General features: G+C 46.2%; 1 protein-coding gene across 1 annotated transcript; it reads right to left on the minus strand.

Moving 5' to 3' along the window:
- Positions 1-2,755: 2,755 nt before the first annotated feature.
- Positions 2,756-16,989, minus strand: LOC134411215 (apical endosomal glycoprotein-like). Its single transcript, XM_063144930.1, has 8 exons — positions 16,938-16,989; positions 16,357-16,487; positions 14,419-14,629; positions 6,867-7,004; positions 5,658-5,779; positions 4,840-4,933; positions 3,502-3,639; positions 2,756-2,901 (listed from the first exon to the last, which is right to left on the minus strand). The coding sequence occupies exons 1-8, from the start codon at positions 16,954-16,956 to the stop codon at positions 2,756-2,758; spliced, it is 999 nt and encodes a 332-aa protein (XP_063001000.1). The 5' UTR covers positions 16,957-16,989.
- Between the last annotated feature and the right edge of the window lie 1,021 nt (positions 16,990-18,010).

Here is an 18,010-nt window from a genome sequence, read left to right on the forward strand (position 1 = left end):
AGACAATCCTCACTCATTACATTTCTATACCTCCTAAATAGCCAAAGTTCTCTGGGAAGTTCACAAAATCAAAACCTTATGCAACATAAAATGCAATACATACAATATGCTACAGCACTTTCTTGGGTATTCAATGCTACACAAGGAGGACGACAGCCCTCAACCTTTTTGCTGTAGGCCTCACGTAGGATGACTTCATGCAACCTCCCACTTCAGAGGCAGTCTTGGTGCGGTGTAGCCCTGAGAGAGGGCTGTTCGCTTCCTGGGCCCCCAGGAGGCCACTGGTTTGGAGCAGGCAACTCGGCAAGCGATCCATACACAGTGTGGCTGGGGAAGGCAGACCAACAGAAGGGTCCGACACTCCTGAACCACCAGCCAGCCTTGGAGTAGGCCTGCTACCTCCGCTCTGGAGGGAAGAGCCTCGAACGTGGAGGGTTTACAGGCAGGGGGGTAGAGCCTTGGCCTGCCTCCTGGGATGGGGGTCCAATTGCAGAAGGACCCTCCACCCCGAGTTTAGGGGTCCCCCCAGCCCAGCTACACACCACAGCTTACCCCACTCAACAGGGTCTCCTGACTAGCACTTTCAGAGAGGTGGAAAGGCAGGGAAGCCCACTTCCACCAGCGTAAGTGATCCAATTGCTTCCCTGCCTCAAACAAGGAGTTTTAGAGAGAGCTCCAGACATCACCGTCTTCCACTTCTTCCGTCTTTTTCTTTACCAAAAAAAATTCATTAAGCATGCAATCCTAAGTGTGTTTAGACATGTGTAGGATTGCCCCTAAGGAGGGAAACTGCCCCAAAAGGCCTTTGGAGGATTGGTTACAGCCCCTGTCTGCCCCCACCCCAGTCAGGGAGCATCCGCTGCCCCTGTATTCCCAGTGCCCAGAAGGGGCCACCCCCTCCCCTCCCCCACATGCTCTTAAATGTATTGTACTTTTTGATGTATTTCAATTGGAAGCTGCTTTGGAAGTCAATTTGGCTGGAAACTGGGCTGCAAATATAGTTAATCACCCACCCAACCAGGACAATAAAGGCTGTCCTGTCCCGTCCCCCCGCACGTGCAAGCCTTACATCTCTAAACGTGATGTTGTCGAATCCCGTGACGCTGTTGCTCTCCTCTGGCATCCTGTCTCCTGCTGCTCTCGGCTTCCTCAGGAAATAGATGGCCACAGCTGCGGCCACCAGCACCAGCAGAGTGGAGCACACCACGCCTGCCACCAGCCCAGCCACCGAACTCTTGCCGGGGCTGCTCTCTGGCCACAGGAGAGAGGAATTCTGTTAGCATATTGTTGGCTGGAGACCTGTGGGGCAGAGGGGGTCTGTGTGGAAGAGTAGGAGTTACCTCCCCCTTGGTTCTTCTGGTTGTTCTCATCACAGCCTGGCCCAACTGTGTAGGAGATATCGTCCACGGCAATGGTCTCCGAGCTTGGCCACGCTCCGCTTGTGGCTTCCAGCACGATCTGCAAGGAATAATCCAGGCCTTCTAGCACCAGGGCCAGGAAGGAAGCCCTAACACACCATGCATAACAGCCCCAGAGAAGGCCCTGACCCTCTGCTGCCTCCCGAGCCTCCCTTAAATGCGGAGTGTGGTGAACGGGTACGTTCACGCCAGGAGGTGATGAGCCCTTGAGTCTGGAAATGCAGCTAGATCTGCAGCAAGCATTCTATTCTCTTAGTTACAAACTACAAAGTGCACTAAAAGTTTTCACAGTGTGCGTGAAAACCATAGGGACTACCATAGTCCCTATTGAGTCCCTGATTAACACAATCAAATGTCCTTATCTCACTTTCTGCAATCTCACATTCCAAGCAAGCCCCTGATTTCAGTTTCTTGAATAGTTAAAGTGTTCACTGGCAGCCTCACTGCTGTTCTTTTGCTTGACATCTGATCTGCTGCAGATCTACCCAATTTAACAGTCTTTTCAGACTCAAAAAAACTCCAGTTCCACTTATAGCATCGGATGAAGTGGGTTGTAGCGAATTTATTAAAACCTCCCCAGTTTCACAGAGTGCTAAGCACAGAAGAAGAAGAAGAAGAAGAAGAAGAAGAAGAAGAGGAGGAGGAGGAGGAGGAGGAGGAGGCCCCCCTCTTAACCATCACCTCCCGCCCACCACCACCACCCGACAAAACAAAAAAGGCCCCCAGCGCTTTAGGCCTTCTGTTCCTAGGGGAAGCGCTCCAGCCCTTGGATCGTTTACGTTGCCCCTTCCTCAGAGCTGCAGCTGCTTTTTCAGACAGGGTGACGAGAGAGAACCCAGGAGCAGGAGCAGGCAGGGTTCAGCAGCCATACCTGGAACTCAGTGGGGCTGGACACCAGGAGGGTTTGGTTCAGCCAGGCCCAGCTTTGGTGCCCGGCGGCGCTCCACACCGTCCGCTCCCCTTGCGGGCCAGACAGCTTCACCCTGAGCTCCGCTTGGGCTGTCAACACAGAGCGAAGGAAGGCAGCATCAGGACCCGGCTCCCAGGCCACGGAGCCATGCCCCAACCCCTTCCTTCTCGCTCGATTGGGCAGGCCTCCTTGTCAGTCAGGGTAGTTCTCTCCCCCCTTCCCTTCTCGGCCTTGCTGCCCCCTGAAATCCCTGGAGACCGACCCATGTGCGCCCTCAGTGGGGAACGTGTCGTGGGGCCTTCTCAGTGAAGCCTCAGACTTCAACAAAATCCGCAGGTCTGCCCGTTCCCCGCCCCCGGAAGCCTCCGCCGACTCCAAAGGAAAAGCACTGCTACCTTTGGCGTTTCGGGAGTGGCGGTGCTGGGTTTCACTTACAGCTTTGGCCCAGAAAGTCCATGTGGTAGTGAAATCGCAGGCAGGAGCTGGTGGTCGAGGGGAGGGGCTCGCTCGCCAGGCGGGCTGCGGTGCGCCTTCCCAGGCCCAGCACCGCAACGTCGACATAGGCATAGTGGCCTGGAGAGAGAGAGGTGAATGCAAGCATGGAAACCTCCCAGCATGCAATGCTCCCCCACCCCACCCCCGTGGAGCCTCCAGCGACAGCAAGGCTTTATCCCACAACTTGGCTTTCTGTTTAGATCAGTTTCTAACTTCATGGAAATTCCTGCCCGATGCTATTAGCATGTAAGCTAAAGCTTTCAGGAAAACTGAGCAAGCCAGTTTACAGCAAAAACACCCTTTGCCGAACCAGAGCTCCTTTGCAAGTCACTTTACAAGTCTCGTGTTAGGAATTTCCATAAGCTGTCCCAAGAGCTGAGTGAGCCAGATCTCAAAGCTAATTCAGAAGGCCTTGCCGGACCTGAGCTGCCAGATCAAACTATTGCTCCTTGGAAGACTGCTGCTCCTTTGCAAGTCAAGTTTGCCGCTGTGCAGTCAGGTCACTGGCTATTAACAAGAGCTGCTCGTGCCAATTCAGAAAGCTGGCTAAGAACTCCATGCCAAACCTGAGCCAGGTAGACTGACCCTGGATATGCTGCTGCCCGTTTGTAGCCCGGTGGAACAGCCAACCCTCACTTAACACACAGGGCCCCATTTGGAACCGGAGCGGAGGCTTACCTGCTTTGGTCCCAAGGCTGTGGTCCTCCTTCGGGGACGGGGAGAGTGAGGGGGTGGCCCCTGCCTTCCAGTCCCAGCTGTACCAGTCTCCGTGCGGCTTGTTCCACCCACAGGTACCCGATTCAAAGTTGCAGGACCCTAGGCCAAAGGGACACCGCAGTCACTGCCGATCTCGGCTACGGGACGTTTCGAGTCCCTTCCGGCCTGAGCACTTTGCTCCACAGCCAAGCAGCGACAGGGGTCGCAACGGTCACTGCGTCCTGCCTCCTCCCTGGGAGACCGCAGCTGCTGCCTGCAGCTGACGCTCCCCCACCGGCCAGATCCACAAGCACAACCCATGCCAAAGCCCTCCCGGAAGGCAGGCAGCGATCCCCCCTGCGTCAAAGAGAGTGCCGTTTCCAGCGGGATGGACAGGAGCCCTCAATTTGCGATCCAACAGCCCAGCTGACCAGTGGTAGCTCACACCTCGTTCCATCCGGAGGTGCAAAACTCCACGTGAGCGAGGCACTGGGATTGCACGGCCGCCACCGCTGCCATTTGCCAGTTGAGAACAGGGACGTGCTTTGGAACGCCAGTGCCCCCATTTTCACACTTTGCATGGTCTCCATTGCAATCCCAGTTGACAGCTTGCCTCAGATTCCTCTCCATTGCATTCCTTTGCTCTGCCCGCCCACGCGCACCCCAACATGAATTCAAAAGGAGCGAGGGCAGTGGCTCTTTCCACTCATGGCATGCTCAGGGGGAGAGAGCGCCATGGCCACCCCAGCTGCTGCAGTTGTGTGCAAAACGTCAGTGTGCATCGGCACCCTTGGCATTCATGCACGGCCACATGCGCTCTTAGGGGCAAAGTGCAGCCTTGGCCCAGGATTGAGAGCCTTCTGAGATGGAGGTTTTGAGTGAAAGCTTTGCTGAACCTGAGCTGCCAGATTAAACTACAGCTCCTTGTATGACCCCAGTCCCCTCCAGTGAGCAAAGAGGCCCAGGACAGTCTCCCACAACCAGCTCCCTGCAACTTAGACTCTCACACCCCAGAAGAAGCCAGCAACTTCGGGTAAGGGCACTGTCCCATTAAAACACCAGATGGAGCACGTGGAGACATGGAGCTCCCAGAAAACTACGACACTCTTCCAGCTGCTCCAAGCCAGGGCTGGCGGCACTTGTGAGTTATCAGTTCCCCAGCACTGGGGCTGCTCTCCATGGTCCTGAACTCACTCCAAGCCCTGGCCTGGGACCTGCGTTGCTAGCCAGGGTACTCCTTTGCATCTGGCCACCCTGCCAGAAGCCCGGGGCTGCTATCCAGAGCGTGCGTGCGTGCGGAGGTTATCGTGCAGCCGTTACCTGCTTCCAGGCAGACCCCCTCCTCCACGTGAAAGTCGTCAAGCGCAAGGAACGAGGAGGGTCCTCCACCAGCCCCTTCCACCACAAACGCCACCTGCTCAAGGGAGACACAAGGGTTGGGGGGACAGGGGGACGCCAGGGTGCCATCCCAGGGATGGGGTGGGTGGGTGGAATAGCTAAAGAGAGTTCTCGGCATGGTTCTTTCTTGAACTTTTTGAAATTCTTCACTAAAGCAATAAAAATCCTTAGTCAAAAAAGTCGATGAAACCAAATTAAGCAACTCTGCCTGCGTTGGTGAAATTGCATAATACCTTTTTGCAAACCCTGCCCCCCATCACAAGAAGCCCTGCCTTCCAACAGAGTGTCTCTGAACATACGCAGAGTAACCACAGCCATCCAACCACAGGAGAGGCTGTGTAGCTAAGGCAGCAGGCAGTTTTGGGGAGCTTCCTGCCACAATAAAGCTTGTTATTCGTCGTAAAAACAAGACAATTTGTCCAGCTGGTGTGGAATTTAGCAGGCAACATCTACCCGGCAAAGGGATTTAATCTGGCCGGATTTCAGAACTCTTCCATGACAAATGGCTGAGTTACAGCTGCGGAAATGTTTTGCCTTGAAGGAGAGAGAGAGAGATCTCCTGTATGGCGAAAACCCTCCCATTTACACCATGTCAAAAATGCAAGGTTGTTGCACTGGTGTGTGGGGGGAATATCACTGCATGTTCCTAAAGTTAGGATACATCTTTTTGACAAGGAAGCCAGGATTCCAGGCCAGAAGCGAAAGCTCCCGCACCTATTTGAGCACTGAATCCTGCTCACCTGCCATTCAGCCTGGACCTTAACGGTGACATTGCCATGCCGCCAGCCTTCTGCCTGCACCCTCCTCACATGCGACTTCTCCTTTTGCCTGCCTCCCTCTTCCACAGAGACGCTCAAAGATCCTAGTGAGAGAAGCCGCGCAATCAGAAATAAGAAATAAATTATTATTATTATTATTATTATTATTATTATTATCATCATCATCATCATCATCATCATCATCATCATTAAGGCCACGCATTGACAAAACCAGGGAGCCCAGAAAATGCTCTTCGCGTGAATGTGACACTGGGCACAAAATGTGACCTTGTCCTCAGAATCTGGATTCTGCCATCAAGCTTAGACAATTGTAACTTTTACCATTTGGGTGGGGAGAGCCAAGTTTGCAGACCTCATGATTGTGAAGGGATTTTTAAAAAACGCCCAGATGTGCAACAATATTTAGAAGGAACACATACATTCACGTTTACTTCCAGGTCCACAATCTCTTCGACACATTTGAGAGTGACAATTTTGATAGACTGTCAGGGCACAATCCTATGGATCTTTAGACAGAAAAAAGACCTCCATCTCCCAGCATTCCTAAGCCAGGATTGAACCCTTAAGCCACACATCACATTGATGGCCAGAAAGACGAGAAGCGATTCTTCCAATTTACAAAACACAATAAAGGGTTTTGTGGCATCTTAAAGACTAACAATGTAATATAAGATGTTTATTTTTATGGACCAAAATTCACTTTATCAGGTGCAAGGAGTATTAGCTTAAGTTACAGGTGGATTTACAAATGTTTCCCTTCAATCAGATGCGGGGAAGGAAAGGTGAAGATTCTTACACCCCTGCAATTACGTTTGGCCCTCTTGCCTTTTCTTTGCCTTTGGTGGCTCTCGTCCAGCAAAAAAACTATCAAATAGCCTCTTAACTAGACTAGTCCAAGATGCTGCACATGGGGCTGCCCGTGAAGACAGTTTCAAAAGTTCATCTGGTCCAGAATGCAGCAGCCAGTGTTGTTATGCTTGCTGGGAATGATAGGTTTTGCAGTACAACACATTTGGAGGGCACCATTTTATGGAAGGCTGGCGTGACCCTTTAACTAAATGAAGTCCATGAAGTTTTTATTTTAAAAACATGTAATGCCCTGGAGGGGAGATTTATTTTAAAAGGTCTGCTCTGTGGGCATTACAACCAACTTCCTGCTTCCCCATGTACCTGGGTTACTGCTACTCAGGTAGTACCAAAACGTCACACAATGGGTGCCAAGCAGAGGCGGAAAACCTTGCGACCGGAGGACGGCTGTTTGCCCAGAATGCAGGGCGCTCGTGCTGGTGTTGATGAACATGTAATGCCCTGGAAGGGAGATTTCTTCATTTAGTATTTGAATAGCACCATCAACGCCTCTTGTTTAGTCTTAATTTATATCCCGCCTTTTCATCAAGATATTTATTTATTTATTTATTTTCTATACCACCCCATAGCAGAAGCTCTCTGGGCGGTTTACAAAGGTGAAAAACAGAGAACATTTAAAACAAATATAAAAAATTTAAACCATCAAAAGCATAAAAACCAATAATATCCATTTAAAACAACTATTCTGGGGTCAGTTAAAAACTGCTCAGGGGTCGTATAACTAGTTCCATGCTTGCATCAAGCAATCTTGATGCAAGCATGGAAACAAATAGATTAGAAACACAGCCATAAAAATAAATAAATAAACAGCACCCAACTGGTTAGAAAAGTCTGCAACAGACCAGCTCAAAGGCCAAAGGCCGGAAGAGTAGGCTCTTTGGACAACAAAGATGGAAGCCGCCTCCCTCCCTCGGCCAGGAGCTCCACGCCTGGCCCTGGAAACCAGCAGGCTGCTGCTTCAGAGCACAAGTCAATAGGTCCCTGCCCCAAGGGCCTTACATGAAAAAAATGTGCTGTTACAGGGCTGGGGGTGGGGCAATAGAGGGAGAGGAGGAGGAGGGAGCTGAGAGGAAGCTCAAGCAGGAAGCTCCACGTACTTGCAGACGCACAGGGTTAGTTTCAGTATGGGGAAACTTTGGCACACTTGATGTTCTGAATAAAAGTCCCATATCGTCTAATCATTGGCCAGGCTAGGTGGGGCTGATGGGAGCTGAAGTCCAAAACATCTGGTGGGCCCACTTCCCCTAACCACAAATCTGTTGGGGTTTTTTTTTCCCCCATTCCAAAAGGCTGAGGTGCCGCTCCGAAGGCCCCCAGTCACTGGCAGGGAGAAAGCTCCTGCATCTACAGCAAGCTGGTATTCTGCACCTCTCCCTTTTGCTTCCGCCCCCCCCCCATCCCCCCACCAGCACAGGAATGCAGACCCCCCCGAAAGCGTCTCTGAAATGGAATTTGGCCTCTCAGGAAGAAAGAGATTCCACACGTCTGGAACTGCATGACAGTCCTCTACACAGAGGTCAAAGTTGATTCGGTCTTTAACAAGGAATTCTTATTCTTATTCTTGATTATGAGTTACCCTAGATTCAAAGCTCTAAGGGCAACATATACAATAAAAAAGAAAACAATACAAGGATTGGATAACAACAACAACAACAACAACTTACATTTATATATTATTATTTATTACATTTATATACTGCCCCATAGCCAAAGCTCTCTGGGCAGTTTACAATGCACATTAAAAAGCCTTATTCTGGGGGGGCGGAGCTTGGCAGCCATGAAGCTGGTAAGAGTTTCTTAGAGTTCTCACTGGCTATGCCGGAAAAGTCAATTATCTCTTTTAAAAGGGCATAAATCTTAAATGAGTATGTTGGAAAAAGACTATAAATATTATCTGTTGGTGTTGTTGACATTTGTGAAGTGGAAATGAGATAAGAAGTGTGAAAATTGATGCGGTCTTGGCTGTGGGACAGCGTCTCAAGGACCGGAAAGTGAAAGTAAGCTGTCTGTGTGCCGGGACTGTGAAAACTGCTTGTTATAGTAATGAGATTTCACAGCGAATGTTGACTTGATTATGGTGAATCTCATTCTTTATTTGAGAAGAATAAGTTGTTAATCACCGGAATTACAATAAGATAAAAGCACCCGGGCAGGATTGATAGACTGTGTTGACTACGGAGAGATAAAAATAGCCCGGACAAGGAGGAGAGCCGTGACGTTAAGAAACAGATTTATGCCCTATGTCGAGTACAAAGAAAAAAAATTAAAACCGAATGTGCAAAAGTCAGTAACCACAACCTCCCACGCCTGGAGAACTTGGCTTCGGAAGAAGTGCAGGGAGAGACAGAGAAAGCAGCAGCAGATTTTAAAATGGCGGAAGGTGGTAAGGCACCAGTTGGCAGGGAGCCAGCCACCATGGCTGAAATTAAATGCTTTATATTGGAAAACAATGAAAGTATCTTCAAGAAAATAGATCAACAGGCAGAGAGATCAGATAAGCGATTAGCAGTGCTTGCAGAGAAAATTGCCCAGAACATTAAAAGTATAAAAGAATTGGAAGCAGGAGCAAATTTGATGGAGAAGAGACAGGACCTTTTGGAAGAAACCTCTAATGTGCAATTCCAGGACCATGAATTAAGGCTGATCCAATTAGAAGACCGGAATCGTCGTTCATCGATATGCGTTAAACATCTTATTCAAGCACCAGGAGAAAACTTAAGAGATATAATCCTGCAATAGTTCAAAGATATGATGCCTGATTTGGAAATAGAGGACTGTGATTTCGACAGAATTCATAGAGTGGGGAGGGCAAAATTATAAAGGAGCTAGTAGAGACATTCTGGTGAAATTTGGCAATTATTATAAGAAAGAGCAAGTTATGAAGAAATTGAGATCCATGGCCCTGCTACAATATAAGGGTAAACCAGTGCAAATTTACAACGATCTTTCTCAGCACACACTTACAGTGTCAAGCAGATAACGGAAATACTAGTGAAAAAAACAATTAAATATGCATGGGGATATCCTGTATTCTTAAGATTTACATATGGTGGGGGGGAGCACAGAGTAACCTCTTTGGATCAGGGTAAAGAGCTGCTGAAGAGCTTGGGTCTGTATGATGATGCAACTTTGGCTGGAACAGGCGGGGGGGAAGTGAGGCTGGGGCATCTGGGATATAATAGAACTGATAAATGCATTATGAGATAATTGTTGATGGAATTGTTAAAGTATAGAGACCTTGCCGGCCAGGCGAAGCGCTGCCTCCCCCCCTCCCCCTAAGTAGATGGCCGGAGTGATAGACTTGCGGGGATATGGGGGGGAAAGAGGTGGGGGGAAGGGGGGTGGAGCAGTAAGGGAATTGAGTTTTTTTTTTTATTATGGTGTTTGTGTTTTTATGTATGTGAATTTGAGTAACAGAGCACAAGGGATCGGAAGAGGCATCAAAAGGGTGATTATGGATAAAAAAATAAAAGTATCAACACTCAATGTTAAAGGTTTGGGGGCAGTCGTGAAAAGGAGGAGAATAGAACAAATGTTAAATAAAGAAGGATCTGACATAATTATGTTGCAAGAAACACACCAGGGCTTCGATAATATAAATCAGATAAAAACAAAGTGGTCAGTTTATTATGAAAAGTCATTGGGGACTTAAAAAAAATGGTGTGGCTACTTTGATCTAAAAAAAAAGTGGATTTACATTAGAAACTATAAAAAAGGATGACAATGGTAGATTCCTTATGATAAAAGGAAAAATGGAAGGTAAAGTATTCTAATTAATGTTTACGCCCCAAATGAGAGACATAGAGAGTTTTTTATAAAATTATTTAAAGAAATAGAAGAATTCAAGGAGGGGTATGTTATCTTAGCTGGGGATTTTAATATGGTTATGGACAATAGATGGGACAGGACAAACCCCACTAATGTTGAAAAGAGAAATAATCTCACTATACTGAATAAATTAGTAAAAGAAAATGACTATGTGGATTGTTGGCATTTACTTAATGGGGCTAAGCCTGGGTTCTCATATTATTCCCCAGTTCATCATACATACTCCAGGATAGATCATATATTTGTCTCAAAAGACTTTACAACTCAGATTTGTAAAATGGAAATGGGGGTAATAAAGGTAACAGATCATGCATTGTTAAGTTACCTAGGGAGGTACCCTAGGGAGGTTGTGGGCTCTCCCACACTAGAGGCATTCAAGAGGCAGCTGGACAACCATCTGTCAGGGATGCTTTAGGGTGGATTCCTGCATTGAGCAGGGGGTTGGACTCGATGGCCTTGTAGGCCCCTTCCAACTCTGCTATTCTATGATTCTATGAAGTTTAGAATTTACAGTTAAGAATAATTACAAAGAAGCGTATAGGTGGAAAATGAACACAAAAATATTGAAATATAATAAAGTGGTAGAAAAAATTCAGAGGGAATTGTCAGAGTCCTGGGAAATTAATGAAAAGGGAGGAACAGCAGGGTCAGTGGTTTGGGACACCATGAAGGCTGTAGCAAGAGGAATTTGTATTAGAGAAATGTGTAACTTAAGAAGACAACAGTATGCAAAGCAGGAGATGTTAGAGACAGAGATTAGGAATTTGGAGGAAGAATATTGGCAGGGTAAAAACAAATACAAATTAATAGAAATACAAGCTAAGAAAAAACAATTAGAAAAATTAAATTTAGAGGAAGTTCAGAAAAATTTAATATATGTGAAAAGGGAGTATTTTGAAAACAGCAATAGAAATTCTAGATTGCTTGCCAGACTCACACAAAAGGAAAAAGCGAGAAATGGGATAGGAGCATTGAAGGATAATCAAGGGAATTATTGTCATTCAATGAAGGATAAAATAAAAAAAATTCAAAAATTTTATCAGGAATTATATAAAGGTAAAAATATTCAAAAAAAGAAGGTGGAGGATTATATAGGAAGGTATATAAAGAAGGGAATAAAAATAGAGCATAAAGAGCTAATGGAGAAGGTAGTAACTCAAAGAGAAGTTGAAGATGTAATAGATAATCTGAAAGTGGGTAAATCACCGGGAGCAGATGGCTTAGGATCAGAATATTATAAGGTCTTTAAAGGGTTTTTAGTTCCGAAATTACTGAAACTTTATAACGCTATATCACAAGGAGAGAAGATACCAGAATCATGGGAATATTCATTGATAATATTAATTCCAAAACCAGATAAAGACTTGAGTATCCCTGACTCATATAGACCCATCTCATTAATAAATCAAGATGCTAAAAAAAATTCTTCTATTTTGGCGAAACGGTTAAATAAATTTATATCTGAATATATAGAAGAAGACCAATGTGGATTTGTGGCAGGGAGGCAGATGCATAGTTTAGTGGGAAGAGTTTTAAATGCAATACATATGATAAAAAAATCTAAGATCAAGGCAGGAATTTTGGCATTGGATATTTTCAAGGCTTTTGATTGTGTGAGCTGGCAGGCATTAAAGATTATTCTAGATAAAATGGGATTTGGAAATAAATTTAAAATCATAATAGAACAGTTATATTCCCAAAATACAGCTGTAGTGGTGGTAAACGACAGACTCACCGATAAGATACGACTAGCCAGAGGTACAAGACAAGGATGTCCACTCTCGCCGGTCCTGTTTGTAATGGTTATGGAAGTACTGGCGGACGCAATAAGAGATGACGGAGAGATAGAAGGAATTGGTGATGTAAGAAAAATAAAAGTGAATATGTTTGCAGACCTATTGACTATTAAGAATCCAATAAGAAAAATAGATAGAATTAAACAATTGAGAGAATTTGAAGAGGCTACTGGATTAAGAATAAATTGGTCCAAATCAGAGATGATTTTGTTTAATTATACTAAGAAGGAAGAAAAGGAACGGGAACGAAAGGGAATAGAAATGAGAGTTAAGGAACAGATTAGATATTTGGGAATTAAAATTACAAAAAACTTAGATAATTTAGAAAAGGAGAATTTAACGAGGTTAAAAAAAGAGGTTTTAGTAAAATTGGAAAAATATAAAAGATTAAATTTATCCTGGTTTGGAAGAATAGCATTAATAAAAATGAAGATTTTAGCAAAGATTAATTTTGTGTTTAGGATGTTACCAATAAAAATTTCAGAATCAGAGATAAAAAGTTGGCAAAATATTATAAACAAATATTGTAACGGAGATAAGAAAGCGAGGGTAAATAAGAGTAAATGGTATTTAAGCCAAAAAAAGGGAGGAATGGGTCTCCCAAATATAAAATTATATTATGTAGCAAATAGGTTAAGACACATCGTAGAAGCAATTATAGGAATAGGAGATTTAGATTGGATGGAGGATAAAACTACAAGTAATGTAGAGATGAGATTGGAAAATGTTTTTTTTAAGGAAGGAGGGAGAAAATGGGTGGAAAGTATAGATAATCCACTCCTGAGGTCTCAATGGGAAATTTGGAGTAAATGTAAAGGGGAGCTGCTTCCGAGCAACTCTCCTTTGTCACCGGTAATAATGTTAAAGAATTTCCCGGAGGAACTGAAGGGTAGATTAAGTAAAATATTAAAAGAGAAAAGTAAAATGAAATTAAAAGATTGGTTAAGAGAAATAAATACAAGAGAAGATATGGAAGAGCTTTTAAAGGAGAAAAAATTAACTTGGTTAGAGTATAGGCAATTAGAACAGTGGAATAAAAAGTGGATTAGAGAAAATAGAGTTTGTAGAGAAATGACGAAGTTTGAAGAATTAATAGTTAAAAGGGAAAAATGTAAGGGAGGAAGTTTAGCATTAAAAGGGTTAATGAGTGAAATATAAAAAATATTGCTAGAGGAAGGGCTAATAGATAGTGCAGGAAATTAGGTATGGGAGACAGACTTGAAGGTACAAATAGGACGACAGAGCTGGGAGGGACTTTGGAAACAAAGAGTGTTGAGAAGTATGTCAGTGAGAATAAAAGAGAATTATTTTAAAATTTTGTGGAGGTGGTACCTAACCCCGATTAGATTGAATAAGATAAATAATCAGCATTCAGCAAACTGTTCGAGAAGATGTGGGGGGAAAGGAACTTATTTACATATGTGGTGGGAATGCAAATATGTACAAAGATTATGGAAGATGGTGTTTTTGGAAATTGAAGAAATAGTGGGAACGAAAATAGAACAAACACCAAAAATTGCATTACTGTCACTATATGGAGATTTAAAATGTGGAAAAGAAATTAAAGAATTAATATCGAGTTTGCTGACTGCAGCACGATTGATGGTAGCTAGGAACTGGAAGATTCAAGGGGAATATTCTATTGAAGAATGGTACAAAGAAGTATGGGATATAGCTATTAATGATAAATTGACTTGTAATATTAAGCGGAGGAAAGGTATAACTAAAATAAATGAGTTTGAAGCAATCTGGAAACAGTTCCTAATATTTGTGTTTTCTAAGGGAAGTGGGAAACCGCCAGCAGAAGACAGTATGAGATTTTGGAAGCAGGAATAGATCCCGGGGTGGGGGGTGCACTTATATGTTAAGAATGATTATGATTATGTTATGATATGTTATGTTATAGTTAATATCTAATCAATATATATCTATTCAACATTTACTCAACATGTATGTAGTATGTTGTTGTTGTTGTTGTTTCTTTATTGTAATGGTGTATGTTTAATTATGTGGAAAAGCAATAAAAAATATATATATAAAAAAAGCCTTATTCTAAAAGCAGCAACAAAAATCCAGCATTTAAAAGAGATAAATAACTGAGCAGCTAAAATCCGAGCAGATGACTTTCAGGTGCAGGCTTACACCTATGAAAAAAGCAAGCAAGCAGCAGTTGAAAGCGTTTTTGAAAGTGCAGCCCAAGGGAAAGGCAGAGGTACGCTGCCGTGCCTGACCTTCAGGTGTGCTTTGGGTGTGGTCCGTTGGAGGGCCTTGGCACCCAGCACCATCCTGCCGCACCCAGGCTTGAGGCTTGCTGACCAAAAGTCCACAGTCATCGGTCTCAAAGGTGCAGTGCTTTTTCGTTCCACAAATGCCAGGTCTCTCGCTGATGTCGTCCAGAGCCATGACACCCAGGAAACCATCCCGCAGAGCCTCGAAGACCACCTTTGGGAGAAGCAGAGCAGGTGACAAAAGGCCCCTTCACCACACTACAACTCCCAACACACTGGCTGGGGATGCTAGGAGTTGTACTCCAATGCCAGGTTGTGGAAAGAAGACGTATGTACAAGCACGGAATACACTACCGGGTGTGGAATTCAGCATGCTTTTCCCCACACGCACTCTTCAAGCTCAAGTTTCTAGTTCTCATGGTGCAAACAAAAGCTTGAGAGCAGATGGACAATGCTGGGTGCAAGACACCCAAGGACTTCAGTGTTCTGCAGAGCTTCTCATCCTTGTACATCATTGGGGACAGGGGGGAGAGCTGTTCAGATCTATGCACATTTGCCTGGATCATGCTGGGTGTTTGGGGGGGGGGGTTGGATCATGCTGGGCTGTGCGCGTTGTGTTCTGCTAGCCACAGGGCAGGCATGGAGATACCCAAAGCCCTGGGGCTTGATGGGAAGCCCCATTAATGCATTGCTGGTCCCTGGTTATTACAAGACTTATTCTTTTCCATTTTCAACATTATCTACACAATCATAACATCTAGGAATTTGAGTGGTTTGTAGTTTAATGCGTTTAATGCGTGCTGAGATTGTAAGGCTCCAGATGGCGCAGGACTGCCTCCTTCCACATGCGGAAAGTTGGATATAAACATTTTAATAAGTGAATTAAATACCCGCCCCCGTTCCTGCCTCCCCAGATGCTGAATTTGTCACTTAAGACTTAATTCTGAGCTTGCTCCATGGAGTTACTGAAGGGTGGCTGTGGAAGAAATTATAAATTTGCTCAGGTTCAGGACAGTTCATTAGACTGTGAGCTTGTGGCTTCTAAGGCCAAGACAGACAGCAAATGCTAACTGTACAAATTGTCAAAACAACAAAACTTTGCAAAATAGAAGATGTTTACTAGCTTCTGCCTTGTACCCCATCCTGTCAGAACCATACGTAGCCTATGCCCTATAAGTGGACACAAACAACGCATTGCATCAGCTTATATTTAACTGGGTATTTTAAGTTTGTGTGTGTGCTGTGATTAGACATTAACCTAAGAATTATGACTGGGGCCTTTTTGGATCTGAGTAATGATTGGTGTTTTCATTGTATTCGAGTGATGACTGGTGGATTTTGGAATCCCCACAATAATTATATGACATGCCTATAAAAGCATGTGACGTTGTGCCCAATACCAGTCTCACTTTGGCTTCGTCCGTCGTCCTTCAGTGCAGACTCCTTACAACTGCGCGTAATAAACTTTCATTACAAAGAAGCGGACGCTGTCTTGAGAATCTTTGACCCCCACTCAACCGATCCTAAAAGGGGGGATGGAGCCCCGACATTCCTCCACAGTGGGTGGGTAGGTGGGTGGGGTGCACTGAGCCTGGCATCTCCCCACCCCACCCCTGTTAGTTAGATAGCTACTTTAACTACATTTCAGTGCTGCTCAGTAAAACCAGGCTCACTGCCTCCATCGCTGCCTTTGTTGCAATGCAGCTGCCCGGCTGAGAAAGCAGCAGGAAATACCAGAATTTAGGTCGGATGGTTTTGTCCACCCCATCTACTATTGTGCAGCAGCGCCGCTCCGCCCCACCCCAGCATTTCTGACAGAGAAGGGGGGGTCTGCCTCTCATCACCCTGCCACCTGACGATGCTGCCAGGGATCAAACCGCGGACCCTCTGCCCACGAGGCGGCTGCTCTACCATCAAGCTAAGGTCCGGAGGTGTCCCCACCTGGTAATTCTGGCCAGGCTGCTGGGAGATGGTGGAGGATGCCAGGTGCCAGACCGCGCCCTGGCTCCCCGTCCTGGTCCAAAGCACCTGCTCGGGTTTCTCGCCATATTTCACAAGGAGGTTCAAGGTGCCTGCAAAACAGAAGAAGAGAGGGGCCTGTAGGACTTCCTTTCTGCTCAAACGTGCATAGGGTTGCCCCTTAAAATTGCAGCTTCAAAAGGCACCGGGACAAATCCGTGGCTACGCCTTTGATCTGACCCAGCAGGGACCTTAACGTTGCTTTACGGTTTGTCACCCAGCACCTGCTATTCACAGACAGAATGCCTCTGAATAAGGAAGTTCCATTCTGAGCTATCATTGTGGAACTGCGGAAGGGACTCGGCCTGGCCCCCGTTACTGCCTGACTCTTGATCGCTGCCCTGGATGCACCCAGTGACTCATCCAGCACCTTTTGCGAGGATCATAACCACCAGCCGGCGCTGGGTGGCCCACGATGTCTCCCTTCTGCCCACCCCCCTGGAAGAAAGGACTTTGGGCAACTGTTCCTCCTCCTCTCTCCAACACGGCAGGTATCGTCTTACCAATCTGGGGGCCGTCCATGCGATACCAGAAGGAAAGGCAGGAGTCCTTGGCAGCAGCAGCCACTTGGCTGGGTGAAATGAGTCGTGCGCTCAGGCCTTGGGCTCCAGGGGCAGAAGGATCCACAGAGAGGAAAGACCCTATTAGAAGGAGGAGGAGGAGGAGGAGGAAGGGCGCTTGATTTGAATCTGGGTTCACTCCCCCAGCCCTGTTTTCAGTCCCTGACATCTCTAGGTAGGACTGGGAAAAACCCTTCCCTGCCTAAAACCCTGGGGAACGGCTGTGACTTGGTGTTATCTGGGCCCACGGTTGCCCCATCTGGCTCATGGAGGGCTTGGGCACCGTCCGCTACCTTGGGGAGAAGAACCTCCATGTCACCTCCAATCTCTGATGGGAAGGGGAGCAACGCAAAGGGAAATTCTTTTGTTATCTCCAGTCAGAGGCTGGAGGTAACAAGGGAATTCCTCCACACTCTTCTGGGGCATCTCTTCCCATGTCCCTTCCCAGTGCCAGCCAATTTGCTTTCTCCATCCAGAGAGGGAGGGGGAACTCAGTGCTGTCATGGGAGGGGGGCGGCCTCTGGACATCGCCTGGCCATCAGCTTGGTTGAAAGGCCAATCTGGGCCCCGGACCAAAACAGGTTGCTCGCCCCTGGTATCACCAATCCTGAACCTACTGACTCAGGATATGGCAGGCCGCAATGTTCCTAGGATTTCTGGAGCAGGAACAACATTTCCCACATAGGGTAAACCTCACCGTCTTGCAGAGCTCCAACTCAGCTCCCCCCCAAAAATTGCCAGGGCAGCTTACAAAGCTGGGAAAGCAAAACATAAAATCCATAAAACACACAGGTCCTAAAATGCAACCCAAGGCTGCCCAGCCTAAAATATCAAAGCAGCCTTAAAAGAAGGAAAACAAATGCCAATCACACGGCGCAGATCAAAAGTGAAGCACTATGGACGATGGACGGGGCAGCGGCCCTACGGTCCCCTTGGAGCGGCTGGAGGTTGGAGCGCTCTGAGGACTTCTGAGCTCTGCCGGTCTCCTGATGACATGCCAGAAGGGAGGAGGGAGG

The sequence above is a fragment of the Elgaria multicarinata genome, chromosome 19 (genome assembly GCF_023053635.1).
Source record: "Elgaria multicarinata webbii isolate HBS135686 ecotype San Diego chromosome 19, rElgMul1.1.pri, whole genome shotgun sequence".
NCBI lineage: Eukaryota > Metazoa > Chordata > Lepidosauria > Squamata > Anguidae > Elgaria > Elgaria multicarinata.